This window comes from Mauremys reevesii, linkage group 4, assembly GCF_016161935.1.
Source record: "Mauremys reevesii isolate NIE-2019 linkage group 4, ASM1616193v1, whole genome shotgun sequence".
Lineage (NCBI taxonomy): Eukaryota > Metazoa > Chordata > Testudines > Geoemydidae > Mauremys > Mauremys reevesii.
This window is the reverse complement of record NC_052626.1, coordinates 35,106,804-35,125,404: the sequence shown is the minus strand read 5'-3', so window position 1 is coordinate 35,125,404 and position 18,601 is coordinate 35,106,804. Positions and strand designations below refer to the sequence as shown.

Genomic DNA, 18,601 nt, shown 5'->3' with positions numbered 1-18,601 from the left:
AAAATTATAAACTAGATTTGGCAAAGCAATGGAGAATGTACTGTACAGAATAAACTTGTACTGGCCTTCTTGTACTTTCTTCTTCTTCAGCTTTATTATGTGTACTGCTAATATTTGTACTTGTAGCTGAGATCAGGGCCTCATTGTGCTAAGCACTGTACCTACACAGAGAAAGAGAGACAGTTCCTGACCAAAGACCTTACCAGTAAAATAGACAAGACAGAGCAAAAGTTGGGGGAAATGAAGTGTAATTTGACCAATGGAGAACTAAGGCACAGTGAGATCAAAGACCAGATTTGTGAAGGTATTAGGCAGCTAACATCCATGCAAATCAATGGCAGTTAGGAGATCTTGGTTCAGTTCCTAGTCCTGCCAGAGATTTTCTTTGTGACGTTGGGCAAATCAAACAGGGCCAGATTTGTAAAGATCCTTATCTGAGTACCCAGCAAGTGCTTTAAGCACAAGACCTTCCTTTACCTCTGTTTTATTTGATTCTATCATTCCTTGAATCTACATATTTGCGGGGGGTGCGAGGGGGAAGGGGACAACATGGCTCTGACGACGAATACTGAAAAGAGGAGGTAGGACACACTCATTGTCAAAAATGGGTATCAACATATAGAGTAAATTTAGTCCCTCTCAGCATTTTGGGACTTGGCTGAAATGAGAAAATTCTGGGACAGATGAAAAAACAGGGTGAAAAAATTACTATGCCAACAAAATTAACTGTATAATTAAAAAAAAAACACCTAAAAAGTTAACAGTACAGCTACAAGAATCCTCTTGAAAATGGTGACTATTCATCCAAATTTCTAAAGTGAATCACTTCAACTGTCTCTTTGGTGTTTCTTTACTACAAATATTCTAGAGAATGTCATCGCTGGTAGGAGAGTCCACAGAAACAGTAGGATTTATGAGAACGCCACCAAATGTGTGTGGCACTAGTGAGGCTGTAAAATGGGCTTGGAAATGAGGTTTGTTATTTATGATTTGTGTTGTGATAGCACCTAGGAGCCCCAGTTGTGAAGCAGGACTCCATTGCACTTGGCATTGGAACAGTGGAAGAATTGCACTTTTCACCATGTGGGTGTGAAGATTTTTTGTAGAGTTACTAAGAAAACATTACAAAACCAAACCATTTCTAGCCACAGTTGGTGCAGAGCTACTGGACAGCTCATGAATAATTCAGTTACTCAGACGCTAGCAGGGGTTGCAAAGACTTTGAACATTCTTCATCCACCTTTTTAATACCTTTCCCCTTTTCTGCTAACAGATTATCTAATTATAATGATTTAAAAAAACCCTCAATTTCTTTCTTTCAATAGCATCACATTTGCCTGTTCCAGAGACCGAGTAATGTACAGTAAGATTCAGGCTTTACCTGGGGAACACCTTCTCTTCAGTGGGCCCATACATGTTTAGAGCATCAGTAATGGGCTCCTCTCAGTTAGGGTGCAGGAAATATTATGTTTTCTTAATAACGCCTCAGCAGTGCTTCTGGAGTGGTGCTGAAAGCTGGGAAGGCGCTGTGTGCCAAGTAATATGGAAGAGGGAAATGGTGGGCTCCATTTGACTGGGATGGTATTATATATGTGTATCTGTGGTGCTTACAGCTTTCTTCATATCAACGTGTCCTAGTCCAGTGTTTCTCAGCCTTTCAGATACCAGGGACTGGCTTGCTGCCTTCCTAAACTGTGTCAGGGAGAATTCAGGTACCAGCGGTGGAGAAACACTGTCCTACAGGTTGGAGTATACTCTTTGCCCCGTGTCATAAGGAAGATAAGAAAGAGGCAGCCACACTCATTTTCCAGAGAACCTAAGTGAATGATACCCCCACCTATGCTAATGTGACACAGTGCAGAATCTCATCAATGATGTAGCACACCATGCAACACATTTAAAATATGTCAAGATGTTGCCTCCACCGAAGCAATGTTTAGTCGCTTAGGTCACTAAAAGCAGCTTTTTCAAATTATCCACAGATTTTTTTGCCAGGCTGCCCACATATCTCTAGATAAAAGCAAACTGTTTGCTTCACTGTGTAGAATAATTTATAGGTAGAGACCAATTTGCTTGCAAAGAAACAGCAGGTTGCCTTCCTTTTTCTCAGTACAAAATTCATTATGCTAAATGCAGTACAGAGTGTCTGTGTTCAGAGAGAGGGATTCTTTTAATTAATTTGGTGTTATTAGTTTTACCAAACAGACATGCCAAGTTTTTGTCATAGAAAGATCTAAGCTCTCTGGAGAAGGATCAAGAAAGCAAACAAAAGGACTCATTTTTACTCTCTTGCCATGCAAATAGAGCTGGCCGGAAGATGACAACTACATTTTATAACAACTTTTGAATTTCTAAATTGTTGTTGCTCCACATTGGAATGAAAACAAAACCTTTTGAACATTTCCATGAAATGGAATTGTGTCATAATGCCTGTTTTTAAATAAAAAAAAGGACAGGATTTTTTGTTTCTCTCTCTTTCTGGTCAGAAGTGACCAGAGAGCCCAGGATCTGAGAAAACATCCCACTCAAAACTTCGATAAAGTAGATATGTCTTTGTGAAACATTTCAGTTAGATGAAACAGCATATTTCAATGAACATACATTACACTGAAAACATTCAACCAGTTCTATATCAGCTTCATTTTTTCTCCAACTCCCACTTCCACACACTCTCATTCCAGAGATCCATCATCACACCCCCTTGATTGTCTAATTTTCAGTTTCAACTGAGTGAAAACTACCAGGCAAGAAGCTAAGGCGAGACCTATCAAACCCATTTAATCTATGATGGAATCCAGAATCAGATCTTCTGAGGTGAAAGATTTGTGTAATAAATCACCAACTTAATCTCCTCAACACACACACATTTATAAAGTTTCAATCTGTATGGGGTTAAAGTGATGAAGAGTCTGACAAACTTGGCCTTGGGGAAAGGTTAATAGAGACACCAACTGGTCTGTTGAGGAGCATTATCCTATGAGATGTGGATCTCCATTTAATATCAGTCTTGGAGGTGATCATCTGTTCCTCTCTGCATGCTGGACTGAAAATAGCATGGAAGTGACCATCTGGCATGAGACTGGCAAAGGGAGCAGCACTCAGCAGTTTTATACTGAAAATACAGATATTTCCTTATACAAAGGTGCTTGGGCCATCACAGACTTGGGGCTCCCACTGAATACCAGGCAGAAGCTCCAGCATGTGCAAAACATGGCAGCCTATTTGGTCTGCCTGTGCTTGGTATGCTACATTGGCTTCCTATGTGCTTATTTTAATTTGAAAAGTTACATACATGATCTGTGTCCTCACTAGATCTCTCTCTACTCTGACAATTGAGATCAGCTGAGATAGCTCCTGTTGACAGACCCTAGATTTGAACTCTGGAGACTACAGGCAGGAACTTCTTGGTACAGTATTTTCAGATTTAAAACTCACTCCCTTTCTGGCTCTTCTAGGGCCTCAGGCTGTTGATCTTTAAAGCATGGTGTCAGGTTTGTTTGTATATCCAGGCATTTATTTGAGAGTGGGTAAGATCTGAAGGAGATTAAAAAGATAAATTGGGATGGACAATAGGTCAATGTCCATTAATGCTGCTTATGGTAGGCCATATGTTGTGTCTTTGATATTTAATGATATTTTTTACTATGTAAAGGTGTCCAGAGGCTGGTGCAGTGGACTCCTATTTCTGAAATTCAAAGAGTGTGTGTGTGTGTGTGTGTGTGTGTGTGTGTGTGTGTGTGTTTGAGAGAGATAGTCAATGGAAAGTGTGGCACTGCATAGTGTCTACAGGATTTGTGCCAGCTTTGAACTTCCTGTTTTATCTTAACCCTTTATAGCACAATTCCTACTCCTGCTTCACCCTGCTCCGTGAGGTATAATGACCAGTGGAACCACATAGCTATGGATTCACTGGTCCTCTCCATTGGCTTGCCATCATTTTCTATCACTTGGGGAAAAGTGGAAATCCTGATGTATCTGGGCTCCATCAGGAATGCAAACCACTTGCATATGGCCCCCAAATCCAGCATCTTCCGACTCTCTCCGTCCCCTCCCCACACACACAGCCCCAAACACACAGAGAGACAGACACACAAACTACACAGTGGAAATATATATATATATATAATGTAGAAAATGCCCTCATTGACATGGAGGATGGGATAGCATAAATAAATAAAAGCAAAATATATTTAATATATAACAACAGTAGAAAGATTAATTTTTATTGTTAAATGGGTTGTCTATAGAGCTGGTCAGAAAATGGATTTTCTGTCTCATGAACATTTTTGAGATTTCAAACAAAAAATACTCCCCCAATCAAAACTTTTTGCTAAATAGAAATACAAAAAATGTTTTGGGTCAACCAAAATGTTTCATTTCAATAAATCACCTCCCCTCCCACAATTCTTCAATTTAAATCTTTATTTTTTAAAAAATACAAAATAAAATACATTTTGAAATAAAGTTACTTCAAAATGAAAAATAAAAACAAGATATTTTGACATTTCAGGCTCTTGTTTTCTGTCCCCCTCCCCCCAAAAAAGCTAATGTTCATTGAAATCAACACCATTTCATGAAGAAAGGTTTTATTGAAAAAGCTTTTTCCAATGGAAAACTGTTTCAACAATTTTTTTTTCTGAGTAGCTCTAATAGTCCATGAGAGCAATTTTGCAAAACTAACATTCCAAGACATTTTTGCTACCAATCAGTAAGTAGGCGGTGGGAGGGGAGAAACAAGGGGGGAGAGTAAAATATTCATAGATGTAGGTAAGAACAGCCATACTGGGTCAGACCAAAGGTCCATCTAGCTAAGTATCCTGTCTTCTGACAGTGGCCAATTCCAGGTGCCCCAGAGAGAATGAATGGAATAGGTAATCAAGTGATCCACCACCTGTTGCCCATTCCCTGCTTCTGGCAAACAGAGGCTAGGGGCACCATCCCTGCCCATCCTGGCTAATAGCCATTGTTGGACCTATCCTCCATTAATTTATCTAGTTCTTCTTCGAACTCAGTCATTGTCTTGGCCTTCACAACATCCTCTGGCAAGGAGTTACACAGGTTGACTGTGCATTGTGTGAAGAAATATTTACTTTTGTTTGTTTTAAACCTGCTGCCTATTAATTTCATTTAGTGACCCCTAGTTCTTGTGTTATGAGAAGGAGTAAATAACACTTCCTTATTTACTTTCTCCACACCAGTCATGATTTTATAGACCTCTATCGTATCCCCCCTTAGTCGTCTCTTTTACAAGCTGCAAACTCCCAGTCTTATTAATCTCTCCTCATATAGAAGCCATTTCAGATCCCTAATCATTTTTGTTGCCCCTTTCTGAACCTTTTCCAATTCCAGTATAACTTTTTGAGATGGGGTGGCCACATCTGCATGCAGTATTCAAGATGTGGGCGTATATATAGAGGCAACATGATATTTTCTGTCTTATTATCTATCCCTTTCTTAGTGATTCCTCTCCTCCTTACTAGGACATAGAGAATCTCCATTAATAGATCCTCACCTAAGGGATGTCTCTGTCCGCTCCTCCACACCTGTTGGCTTCCCCCCACCCCGCCCCGCCCCCAGCCCTTAGTTTGAAAACTGGTCTACAACCTTTTTAATTTTAAGAGCCAGCAAACTGCTTCCATTTGGTTTAGGTGGAGCCCATCCCTGCTGTACAGGATCCCCGTTTTCCAAAGTGTTTTGGGATGTGTTTTGTTTTATTTTGTTTTGGTGGAGAAAAAAAAAGTTTGCTGCTGTAATAGGTCCCCCTAGTGGCAGCTACAAAGATAGCTTATGTGGGTTGCTGTCAGTTTGCAACTTTAGAGAATCTGAACATGGCCTGAATTTCAAAAGATAAAACTTTTGTCAATGATAGCATCATGATTTGTTTTGTTTTTAATGAAGGGATTTCCTAAAGCTTATGTCTTTATAAGAAATTGCTCTTTTAAAAAAAATAATTTGTGTGGCTATAGTTTGATGGAGATAAAAGGAGTACAAAGATGCTATGTCTGAAGTCTCCTTAAATATGTTTTATCATTAGCACCATTTCTTAAGTTGTCTCCAAGAATATGCTGACATGTCCACAGCAATGCCAGCCCAAATCCATTTAAATTTCCTCCAGCAAGGTGCTGTATCAGTGTTTATGAGAAAAATTGTCAGTGCTGGTTGGCAAGCAAAAGCAGAAATGTCCTTATCAATTAAACAGATGTGAAAAGAGGGAGATTACATCTGATGAGTCATTTTGCTGTGGGACTGTTACCTTGCTTGCAGAAAATATGCCTCCATGGACTTCACTACAGCAGCTGCAAGGGGATACCTTATGTTTTCCTTTCCCCAGCAGATAGTCATCTAGAAAGGGATATCTCCTCTAGGATAAGGGGAGATCAAGGATGGAACATCTTTCCACTCCTTCCTTTTTCCTCCCCTCCCATACAGTTAGAGAGAGAGAGCCAGAGAGAGAGCAAGCGAGAGAGAGAGAGAGACTATCCGTGGGTACATGTGATAAGGCTTATTAAAAAGGCACATTGGTTCTTTGATAATGTTTCCATTTATATTCTGATCAACTCCTTTGATACATAGATCTTATGCCATGAATTTTCCAATTCCAGTTTCAAAACCAAATAACTCATATGAAAGACATAAAATAAATCATCATCTTAGTCTCTTAATCAGTTTAGGAGAACATAATGTCCATTCATTTGTAGGTGTTCACTGAGAATGAGCATATACAGGATTTATATAGACAGAGGGCTGTAGCATGTATTATTCCATAATTATCTTTTGTTATCAGATGACATAAAAACAGGTCCAAGTGGCTGTAACACAGACTATTCTAGGCTCCAAAGGAATGTAATTAGATTTTTTGCTTCTTGCTGTTATTCAGTTTTGTACATAATAGTCTTATACTTACTGTACATAATAAAGGTGTGAGGTGAGATCATGACTTGATTATGACCTTATTCTACTCTAGGACACAATAGATGTATTCAGAACAGATTTATGCTGAATAGGATTGATTCACTTGTAATAGTTCTAAACGAAGGTGGATTTCTCATTTAACTTTTTGGTTGCTGCTTGCACTGTCACTTATAATGTGCAAGGTATAGACACAGTCAGGACAGCTTTAGGAAAATGTAAGCATCTCCAGGCAAACTGATGCTGGGTGATTGGAATATTGGATAAGGAGTCAGGATTTTCTGTACCACTGAAATAGTACTTAGTAGTACTAGTAGTAGTTATAGTATTGTGATGGCACCTAGGAGCCCTAGTCATGGACCAGGACCCTATTGCTCTAGGCACAGTACAAATGCAAAACAAAGAGACAGTCCTTGCCCCAAAGAGCTTACAGGCTAAGTATAGGAGGTGGATGCACATAGATGGGAGAGCGCAAGGAAACAATAAGATAATATTGGGCAGGATGACAGGCTGTGATCTCTGCACACAAGGTGTCTAACTGTTGCCAAGTTTTTTTGTAGCCATCCTGTCTGGATTTGAAGGAGGACAATAAGGTAGCTCTGAAGATGTTTAAAGGGGGATCCTTCCAAGAAGTGAATGGCGGCTTTGCCATTGACTTCAGTGGTTGCAGGATCAGGCCCTTAAGCTGCAATTTTCAAACATAGGTGCATAAAGTGTGTGTATGTGTGTTCTTATTTATTCCGAAACAGTTCATTCATCCCTATTATTTGACCCTTTGTATCTTCTCAGTGTTTATTAATTCTGGCTAAGAGGGGTGAAAACATTTTCTATTGCACTAGGGTGTGAAATGTGCTGGGGCCTTTCCAGAGTGGAAGACACAGTCCCTGCTGTGAAAGATAAAGGCTGTGGAGGTGAGGGAAAGGATACAACAGTGATTAGGGTGATGACGGGCACATGTATTTATTTCGTTATTGATGGTTCTATTTTAATTAAACACACTAGATCCCCTCTCCCTACCCTCCCCCACAGTTCTCTCCAGCAGCAAATCTCAACTTCAGATCCAGTGTCTCAGTTTTGCCAACCAAAGGCATTTGTAATTCATGAATCATTTGCCCCCAAATAATGAAGTTGGCTAAAATAAAGTGCTGATCTTTGGCCATGCAGAGTGCCTCGATTTTCCTCCCTCCAACATTTGACCTCCACAAATGATCAGTTTACTAGCAAATGGTAAGCTAGGTTCTTGTACACATCATGAAAGAAGGTCCTTGGGGTGGGGGTTGGGAGGATCTGAATGAGGAGACAATGGTTGCCTTCCTGACCATAGCACAGAAATGGGAGAACATGTGAGTATTCGTTAGTATTTTACCTGCCTTCAGTTTTGAAAATTAACCACAGATCAAGTGCTTCAGTTCTTCCAATTCCTTGGAGTTTGCTTAGGCATGGATTGAACTGTGACTGTATTCCCTGCAGTGTTATTTTGTTTAACCAAGCAGATTGCCTATTATTTAACCTGTAAGCCTCATCTTACATTTTCAGCAATTTGGGGTAGAGACCTATAGTACAGCTCCTAACAAAAAGGAGTTTCCATTTGGATCGGGGTCTCTGAGTTCTACTGTAAAATATATATCTAACACTACTAATAACAATTGCAGCATGATACTGAGATAAAATATTTCCCTTTCATTTGCACCTTTGCTCCTATTCCTTTCCTCTGTCACACCACTGTCAACACTGAAGTCATAAATGTCTGATTAGATTTGTCCTTGTGCTGGTGCTTAATACAATCAGCGGTGGTTACTGACTGCGTGACAATGCCTATTTTCTGTACTATGAGTTTTATAGTCTCAGTTTATTAACCACCACTGGCTGGAGTTTAGGGTCCTGAAATTAATAATACAGAGTCACTTCCACAGCAGTTGAAAGGGGAGAAAACATGTTGCAGGAAACTTTTAAAAGATTTATGAAGGCAAAACCCATGTAACTGCAAGAGATAAACCCCAAAGCACCAGCTTTTTGTGAGTGTAGCCAATGCTCAGCTGGTATTCCTAAGTAACTGGTCAATCGAAGATCTTCTAAGTGAGCAGCGTTGAGTATGTTGTGTTTCTTTACTAGGTAGGAACTATAATCTCTTTCTTCATGTGCTTCCTCTGTGAGAGTGGAAGTCATCCCATTGCTTGGGGCCAATGCCAGGCCTATACTTACACTTACCTTCAGTGTGACTTCTTGTGAAAGCAGAAGCTGTGATTGCCTGGCAATCCCTCTCCAGCAGGGGGCGGTTCCGGGCGGCTTGGGGCAGCATAGGGCGGCATGGAGGGTCCACTGATCCCGTGGCTTCGGTGGAGCATCCGCAGGCACGCCTGTGGGAGGTCCACTGGAGCCGTGGGACCGGCGACCGGCAGAGCACCCCCCCGTGGCGTGCCGCCGTGCTTGGGGCGGTTAAATGGCTAGAGCTGCCCCTGCTCTCCAGGTGGGCTCTCCAACACATGCCAGGGCTGAATTAAGCCCAATATCTTTAGCAACTGGAGGAACAACCACAGTACCATGTGGTCTCTCCTTTAGACTCTGCTGACACACAGAGGCTACTTCCAATCACAGAATAGGAGTGCAGGAGCCACTGTCACTCTGTGTGGTCCCAAGCATCTTGAAAAGGGCTCTGTGAACCCTTCATCATTTTATACAGAAATTGTCCTGACTGATCAGGACAGCATGATCTAGATTGGAGCCTGGCCATATTAAAGGAGGATAAATTGTCACCCTCAGACTCACGTTAAAATGTAATCCTGTTAGAGTTTCTCCACAGCATCACATCATTTACATAATTGAAAAGAAACCGCTCTTGACTGAAATAGGCCTGCAAGAGAGCAAAGCCTTGAGCAGCAGGTTAACTAATCTTTCTCTTTCTATAGGAGCATGGTGTACAGTAGAGGCATGCGGTTAATTTATCATTTGGATGCATAATAATAAGCTAGGAGACTATTCTGGTGCTTGCTTTTTAGCTCTGGCTGTTTTAGCCTAGGGGCTGCTACCTGATGAGCCTTCTAAATAACCACAATAATCTTCAAGTACAAAGTTTCCTGTTGTAAGGTTATAATATCTCAGCTCCAAAACACAGTTACTAAACTCCCAAACCGTAGTGTCCCCAAGGGCAGCTTTTGGGACACACTGTATGGCAGTAGTACAGGAACAGGTATAAGCTTTAAGATGCTGTTTGCTCCTGAACTAAATTTCTTGCACTACATTTAGAGATGGATGCCACTATGCTATTTGAAAAGAGACCACAATTTTTTATCCTTATCTAGCTAGGTTTTCCTGTGCCCCTCAATACCATACCTAGTGCCTATTGTAATTACTCATACTTTTTTTTGAAGAGACATTCTTTCAACAGTTGTATTTTGGGCCAAATCCTGAAAAGAACTGAGCACCTGCAATTTCAGCTGAGGTCAATGGATGATCAGCACCTCCGGATTTGGCTCATGAATTTCAGATTGCATTAAGCAAGGTGTGGTAGGGTAATGCAATGATTTTAGACATCTGTACTGACGCTTAAGTATTAGGGACACTGTAGCTATAACAAGGCAACACTACCTCATGTATAAGCTCCTTCGTTTTCAATTTAAACCAATTTTTACTGAAAAATTACTGGGTTTCTCAGTTTTTTCACCCTACTTTTGTATAATTCAAATATAGAAAAATTACATGTTTTATTTGGAAAATACAATATATTGCATGAGATATATGTATTACGATAATACATCAGTCTGTGTGTATATGCAAAGCTGCCTGTTGAAGCAAGGCTGTGTGTTAGTCTAGAAGATACACACAATAAACAAACTAACAGGCATGTACACAAGCTTTGACGGGCATGAGCATCTGAATATACTGATGAATCTTACTCCCATCACACACACATTTCAAGCTGTTAGCAGATAATGGTTTAAAGATCTGACACACTAAAATGGGAAGAAACCAAAAGTCTGTATCAGAATATGTTTCAGAACTGAAGTATTTGAAAGTTTTAAAAAGACAAAAACAGGAGAAAAGGCTGAAGTTCGGTGAATGTGATGCTAATGATGTGGCCCAATTATTAAATGTAAACATTTATAGGCTAATAGTTCAAAGTCCACAACAGTAAACTGTTTATTCAAATGAAAAGTTTTATTTGCGTATTAGAGATGTATTGTTTTCTTAAACTCAGAGATGGCCTTGTGTTTTGAGTTCTTTTTTTGTTCTGTGGCAAATCACATTGATCAATGGAATTCAAAGCATTAATCTACTAAATACTTTTTCCCATCTTTCCGTCCACCAAAATAAACCCTGATATTTACCCAGAAAAGTTATTAATAGTTCTTTGCACTGATTTGCACCTGTTTTTGTTGTTGTGGTAATAAATACTGATTAAATTCCCAGGAAAAATTAAATAAAATAAAAACTGAAAATGAAGAGCCCAACTCATGAAGGATCTTTCATAGCTACTGTATTCCAAATTGCTTTACAGAGTTAAATAATTCAGTTATAAAGTTGAATAATAAATAATATCATAAGGAGAGAGGAATTAAGAGACACAGGCGGGGGGGGGGGGGGAAATGTTCAAAATCTCATGTATTCTAGTGCAAAGGAATTTTCTGCAGAATCCACCCACTGTCATAGACCTATGTAGCAGAATCTAAGCTTCATTTTAAATAAAATAAGTGTTTAACTTTCATGGTTGCAAAGAAAACCCTCCAAATATGAACTGCTACAGTGTTGCATTTCTGAATCTCTGCTGATATCATAAAATAATAACTTTGACAGGTGTAAACTACCTATTCCTCTCAATGGAATATTAGTTCTTAAATCTAATGATGTCAGTGTGAGTGCCAGCATTATTAACTATTTCACTGCTGATAGTTTTAGTAAAAATACTCAGATGATCTGCTGATAATCCAGTAAAATGAAATTGTAGTTACTTAGAGTGCACTGGGGCAGAGAAGGAAGTACCTGGGACTATGGAGAGATCTGAGCAGAACAGATTAGAAAAGGAGATTAAATGAAAAGAAAAAGCATACAGTGTGATTCATTAATTAGGGCTTGATCCTCTTCCCATTGATGTCAGTGACATACCTCCTATTGACTCAAAGAGACAGAGTCAATTTCTTTTTTTTTTCAAAAGGAGAAAATACTTAAGCCTTTTAAAAAATAAAATGTATGAGTTTTAATATGCTAAATAGATCGTGGTAGGACAAGAGTCTGAGAACGTTATATGCAAACATAAGGAACTGATCCAAACCTCACTGAAATCGTGGATTGTATACATTCATTAGGGTCTGTATGCTCAGGAGTTGGACTTGTGCACGAATGAAAGTCTGATCCAACTTTTACATTAGACTCATTTACTTCATGTGAATATATAGAACAGATCACTGTGGGGAATAAAAAAGGGTTAAAATGAAATGATTTAAATTAAATATCATGAAAACATCACAACAGCTGTGATTAGTATTCACTACACTAGTTTTCCTAAGACTTTTTTCTTTACAAACTAGTCCCAATTTTCATATACTCTGTCAATGTAACAAACATTCACAGCATGTAGCTTAAAAGCAGAAACAAACACCTGGTAATTGCACATCTTTAAGCTGTATGGGAAGGCCATTCATGGACTCCTTTGTAAGAATATTTGTGTTCTGTACTCCCCTCTTCCCCCTGGCTGAAAACAGATTAGGAGTTTTCCTTCTGGGACAGTAAATGGATAAAACAAATCTGATATCAAATATGATAACAAAGTAGCTAAGCCCACAGTTCCATTTGCTAGTGGATCAGCTCACTTTTTTCCCCAATCATTTTATGTCTATCAGAGTGAGAAAATTCATCCATCTGGGGAAAGAATCCCTCCTAATATTGCAAACAAAGAAATCCAATTCTTAATGTGTTATTAGTGTAGCCTTCAGGGGACTGAATAATGCACTTTATTAGTGATGCTAACCAGGGCCGGCTCTTTTATTTGCAGCCCCAAGTGGCGAAGAAAAAAAAAGCCTCAATCGGCGGCACTTCGGCAGCAGCTCTACTGCACGGCTTCATTCTTCAGGTGAGGGACCTGCTGCTGAATTGCCGCCGAAGACCCGGACGTTCCGCCCCTTTCCATTGGCTGCCCCAAGCACCCGCTTTCTTTGCTGGTGCCTGGAGCCAGCCATGACACTAACTAACACTTTCAGTCTCAGCTTTTGACAGTGGAGTGGTTAATTTTCATTGAGCTTTCATCACTACAAAGGGGTTTGGATCGAATCTATTATTATAATATTTCTGTAGTAATATTAACCCACTGTTTAATAGCATAGCTATTTCCAAAATGCCACAAGAGTTATATGCTGTGTGAACAGAATATTCTTCCATTGACGTTCTTCTCTATTAAACATATCATGTTATTTAATTTCCTCTCTTGCTTTTCTTTAACAGGTTTCTCAGATCCATCATCAAGCTGAAATGAAGACCTTGGAGGCTGAAGAAAGCTGAGTGCACCACTACCTGGCTTCAGAGAAAGGAACTACTGGTCCAGCCAACCTTTCTCCTGACGACTTTTGGTAGCTTTAAATTGCCGGTTGCCTACCTTGAAAGACACAGCTATTGCTTCTTTCAGCACACATGGAGGAAGGCAGCAAAGTGTGTAACCCTGGCTAATCAGACTGTGGCTTTCCTATGAAGAGCAGAAGGCAGGCCAATCATAAAAGGATTATTTCACAGTTAGCCTCCAGGACTTTACCTCTGACCTGATCACTGGACACAAATTCAAGCCAATTCCAACAACCTGAATTTTCACTACCTGTTCTTTATCATTGTTTTAATTTCTCTTTCTTTGGTATTCCGTTTCTTTAAGTTCAAAATGGGCCCGTGGACGAGAATGTGGCCCAAAGATTGGGCTGCTTTCCTGAAATCCTGGCTCATAATTTCCCTGGGGCTCTGCATGCAGGTCTCCAAAACTCTGGCCTGTCCAAATGTGTGCCGCTGTGACCGAAACTTTGTCTACTGTAACGAGCGAAGCTTGACCTCAGTGCCTCTTGGGATACCGGAGGGTGTAACCGTACTCTACCTCCACAATAACCAAATTAATAATGCTGGATTCCCTGCAGAGCTGCACAACGTCCAGTCTGTGCACACGGTCTACCTGTATGGCAACCAATTGGATGAGTTTCCCATGAACCTGCCCAAGAATGTCAGGGTTCTTCACCTGCAGGAAAACAACATTCAAACCATTTCTCGGGCTGCCCTGTCCCAGCTCCTGAAGCTGGAAGAGCTGCACCTAGATGACAACTCCATCTCTACTGTGGGGGTTGAGGATGGAGCATTTCGGGAAGCTGTCAGCCTCAAGCTTCTGTTCTTGTCTAAGAATCACTTGAGCAGTGTACCAGTTGGCCTTCCAGTGGACTTACAAGAATTACGAGTTGATGAAAACCGAATTGCCATCATTTCAGACATGGCCTTCCAGAATCTCACGAGCTTGGAGCGTCTTATTGTGGATGGCAATCTCCTGACCAATAAAGGTATAGCTGAGGGCACCTTCAGCCATCTGACCAAGCTCAAAGAATTCTCAATAGTACGGAATTCACTATCATACCCTCCCCCTGATCTTCCAGGTACACATCTGCTGAGGCTCTACCTGCAGGACAACCAGATAACCCACATACCACTTTCAGCCTTTTCAAACCTCCACAAGCTGGAGCGGCTTGATATTTCCAACAATCAGCTCCGGATGCTGGTGAAAGGGGTCTTTGATAACCTCCATAACCTGAAGCAGCTCACTGCGCGGAATAATCCCTGGTTATGTGACTGCAGTATTAAATGGGTCACTGAATGGCTCAAATTTATTCCCTCATCCATCAATGTCCGGGGTTTTATGTGCCAGGGACCAGAACAGGTCCGAGGTATGGCTGTCAGGGAGCTCAATATGAATATGTTGTCATGCCCCACCACCACTCCTGGTCTGCCACTTATCACCCCAGCCCCTGCTACCACCTTGCCAACCACACTGGTTCCCACTTCATCAGTTCCAACTCCAAGTGATAAATACAGTCCTCTCCCATCCACCAAATCCACACTCCCCACTGTGCCTGACAGGGAGGGTGGAGAAATGGTGACACCTCCCATTTCTGAAAGGATCCAACTCTCCATCCATTTTGTGAATGACACTTGCATCCAAGTCAACTGGCTGTCCCTTTTTACTGTGATGGCGTACAAACTCACATGGGTTAAAATGGGCCACAGCCTGGTAGGGGGCATTGTTCAGGAACGGATAGTAAGTGGTGAGAAACAACACTTAAGCTTGGTGAATCTCGAACCCAAATCCACTTATCGGATTTGTTTGGTTCCATTGGATGCTTTTAATAATTACCGAGCTGGAGAAGACACTGTCTGTTCAGAAGCCACAACCAAGGCTTCCCACTTAAACAATGGCAGCAACACAGCTTCCAGCCATGAGCAGACGACTTCTCAGAATATGGGCTCCCCATTTTTGCTGGCAGGCTTGATTGGGGGTGCAGTGATATTTGTTCTTGTGGTCTTGCTCAGCATCTTTTGCTGGCACATGCATAAAAAGGGGCGCTACACCTCCCAGAAGTGGAAATACAACCGGGGCCGGCGGAAAGATGACTATTGCGAGGCGGGGACCAAGAAGGACAACTCCATCCTGGAGATGACGGAAACCAGCTTCCAGATTGTCTCCTTAAATAACGATCAGCTCCTTAAAGGAGATTTCAGACTGCAGCCCATTTATACCCCAAACGGGGGAATTAACTACACAGACTGCCACATCCCCAACAACATGCGATACTGCAACAGCAGTGTCTCAGATCTGGAACACTGTCATACGTGATAGTGAGGGGAAAGTGAGATGCATAGAACTACGAGCAAAAACTCTTGAAAAAAATACACACACACAAAAATTACATTTGATAAATGTTACACAGATGCATTTGTGCATTTGAATACTCTGTAATTTATACGGTGTACTATATAATGGGATTTAAAAAAAGTGCTATCTTTTCTATTTCAAGTTAATTGCAAATGGTTTTGTAACTCTTTGCTTTTTAAACCTTTAAAAAAATATTGCTGAAGTACTGTACAGGGTTGTACAATAAGAACCCAATGCCATGGCAAAGGATAGAAAGACTCATTCTTCAAACATTAACCACTTTGCTGTCGAAGCTGTCTGAAGGATGTAGGTCCATAGTCCTGTAGTACGGAACATAAGTGTTAATTTAAACAGGGTTGCTAGGGATGGGCAAAGCCAATTCTGATAAAATGAGTACAACCCTCTCACCCAAACTCATAATGAACTTCTTCTGAGGTTCAAACAAGTTAGAGTAATTCTGTTCCCCATTTGTCACTTTCATCTGCCTCTGTATTTCCTAGTTCCACCTAGAAGTAGAAGTTCTGAAGTGCTACCAGAGAGGCTTTTCAGTGGTGCTTTTTTTTTTCTGCTATTGATGGAAACAAAAAAGCATCAGACACTTTCTGCAAGATTCAGAGTTCTCTGTATTCCTATTCATAAGAGCTAGTCAGAAAATGGTCCCAAAATATCAGATACATTTTCATGAGAATTTCCCCCCCATTTTTCATTAAAATTAAGAAATTTTACACATTTTCTAACCAACTTCAATGGGAAATGAGGGTGCTCACCAGCTATCAGGTGGCTCTCATGAGATCAAATGAAGCATGTTCAGTTAAGGCCTGGACCTGTGAGATGCTGAGTGCCGTCAACTCCTATTGACATAAAATGTCCAAATCCTATAGGATTTGCCATGCCTTAATGGCAATATACCTATCCAAATCACTGAAAGCCTCATCCAAAAATCCAACAATATCCATGGAAAGACTTCCACTGGCTTCTGTGGATTTTGATTAGGCCCTGATTGGTTTAATGGCCTGAATAAAGTTCAGTACAGAGAACTAGGAAGAAGCCACCTGGCAAGTGAGAGAGCTTTTGTTTGTTTGTTTGTTTGTTTTTTGAAAGGCTCTCAGACCTGCTATGAACTGAATTAACTTCAGTGAAATTATCACATCAAAGTTCTATTGTTTTAGGTGAATGGCAATGGACACTAACTGAACATTTGGTGAGTTGAGGGATCTGCATGGATACTAGTCCATGCCGCCCCTTTTACTCTCCCTTCTTCAATCCTTAGTCTTTTGGCCACTTTTTCAACAATGATCTGTGCTTTAAAAGTAGTATTTGGGCCTAGATTTTGTTCTCTTCTGCCCTCAACTCTTCAGTTGGAATCAATTCTGCATCCCTGAGCTTGACACAGACAGTATGGAACATCATGCTTCTGCTAAAATCATGATGTTGCTCGGAAAGTTACATAAGGTTCCAGCAACTCCTGACTCCTGTGCTTGCCAAAAGCTCTAGTTCTCTTGCCAGCTCAGTGATGGATTTTATTCTTTTTTTTTTTTTAACACACTTTGGCTCACTCTGTCTCCTGAGCCTAGGGAACACACACAAGTTCACAACAAAGAGGAAGACGAACACACAAATATCAATAAGCCCCTCATGCAAAAAGCTCACAGGGCTTGTTTTCTAAAAATTTTCCAAGGGAGAAGGGAATGCATGCATGCATGCTTGCTACAGAGACCACAGAAAGGTCCAGCAAAAATTGATATTCTGGTAAAAGTGGCCCATTAATTAAAGATTTAACAAAATCACTCTGAAAAATTTGGAGTTATGATCATTGATGGCTTTTTATGTTGGGAGAGAGAGCTGTGGTCCTTTCCTCTGTGAATTTCACCATGCCCATCCCTGAACCCCAGCAGTCTTTAAGCAACTTCTAAAATGGCATGAAAACATTTCTCTTCTACACTGAAGAGATTAATCTGATCTTTAGTTGTAGATGGCAAAGTACAATCATTATCTGAGGAACTACACCCTCCCCACAGACACCTTTTATAATCCCATTTGGGAATTCCATTCTATATTCTGTATATTTGCTATTTTCTCCGGATATATCCGGTATTTTAGGCAACCTGTGTGGCTACTGTAATAGTAAAGTCACTGAAATTTTGCTGAATAAAAGGCTGCCATATGATCTCAAATTGTGTAATTTTAGGTAGAAAAGTCTATGCAAAGTGTTTTTTCCTAGTATGTGACCTATTTACTCAAGATAACTGAGAGAAGGCTGTACTTTTTGTTTGTTTGTTTAATATGTGTTAGCTGCCAAGACCCCACATGACGAGCGGCAAGACATGTGCATGTGCACACACCTGTGGCATGCAGTATACATGAAAGTTTATTTTAGATTAAGTAAAGTTAGTGAATTCATTCTGGGCATGGATGTAGTATTTAATTTCACTGAAATAGCTAGTTATATGTTTGGTTTGAAAAAGCCATCTCACATATTTAATAATGGTTCCCAATCATTGGTATATATACCAGTACTGGTACTTCATGCTTCAATGTCTGATACTGTAAGTACTTTTTTCTTCCATAATTATAATCAGCTGAACGAGGTCTTAGTATATTGTAGTTACTAGAGCTAGGTGAATTATTCATACCAAATTACTTCTTCAGTGAGTTTAGCCCTTTATTTCCAACTGTGAATTATCTATGCACAGATTGATTGATATGATTATGCTTGCTATTCAAAATTATTTGATGAATACTCGTGAATGTGATCCAGACGAGGGGTTCTTCACAAACTGTTCAGTTTGACTACATCTTGGACTATTCATG

General features: G+C 40.4%; 1 protein-coding gene across 1 annotated transcript in view; it reads left to right on the top strand.

The window, feature by feature from the left end:
• The window catches only part of FLRT2 (fibronectin leucine rich transmembrane protein 2), a 62,395-nt gene extending 44,438 nt beyond the window's left edge, over positions 1-17,957 (top strand). Inside the window, exon 2 of the mRNA XM_039538411.1 lies at positions 13,342-17,957. Within this exon, the coding sequence (XP_039394345.1) occupies positions 13,766-15,751 (1,986 nt within the window). The 5' untranslated portion in view covers positions 13,342-13,765 and the 3' untranslated portion in view covers positions 15,752-17,957. The remainder of the gene's footprint in view (positions 1-13,341) is intronic.
• The last annotated feature ends 644 nt before the right edge of the window (positions 17,958-18,601 follow it).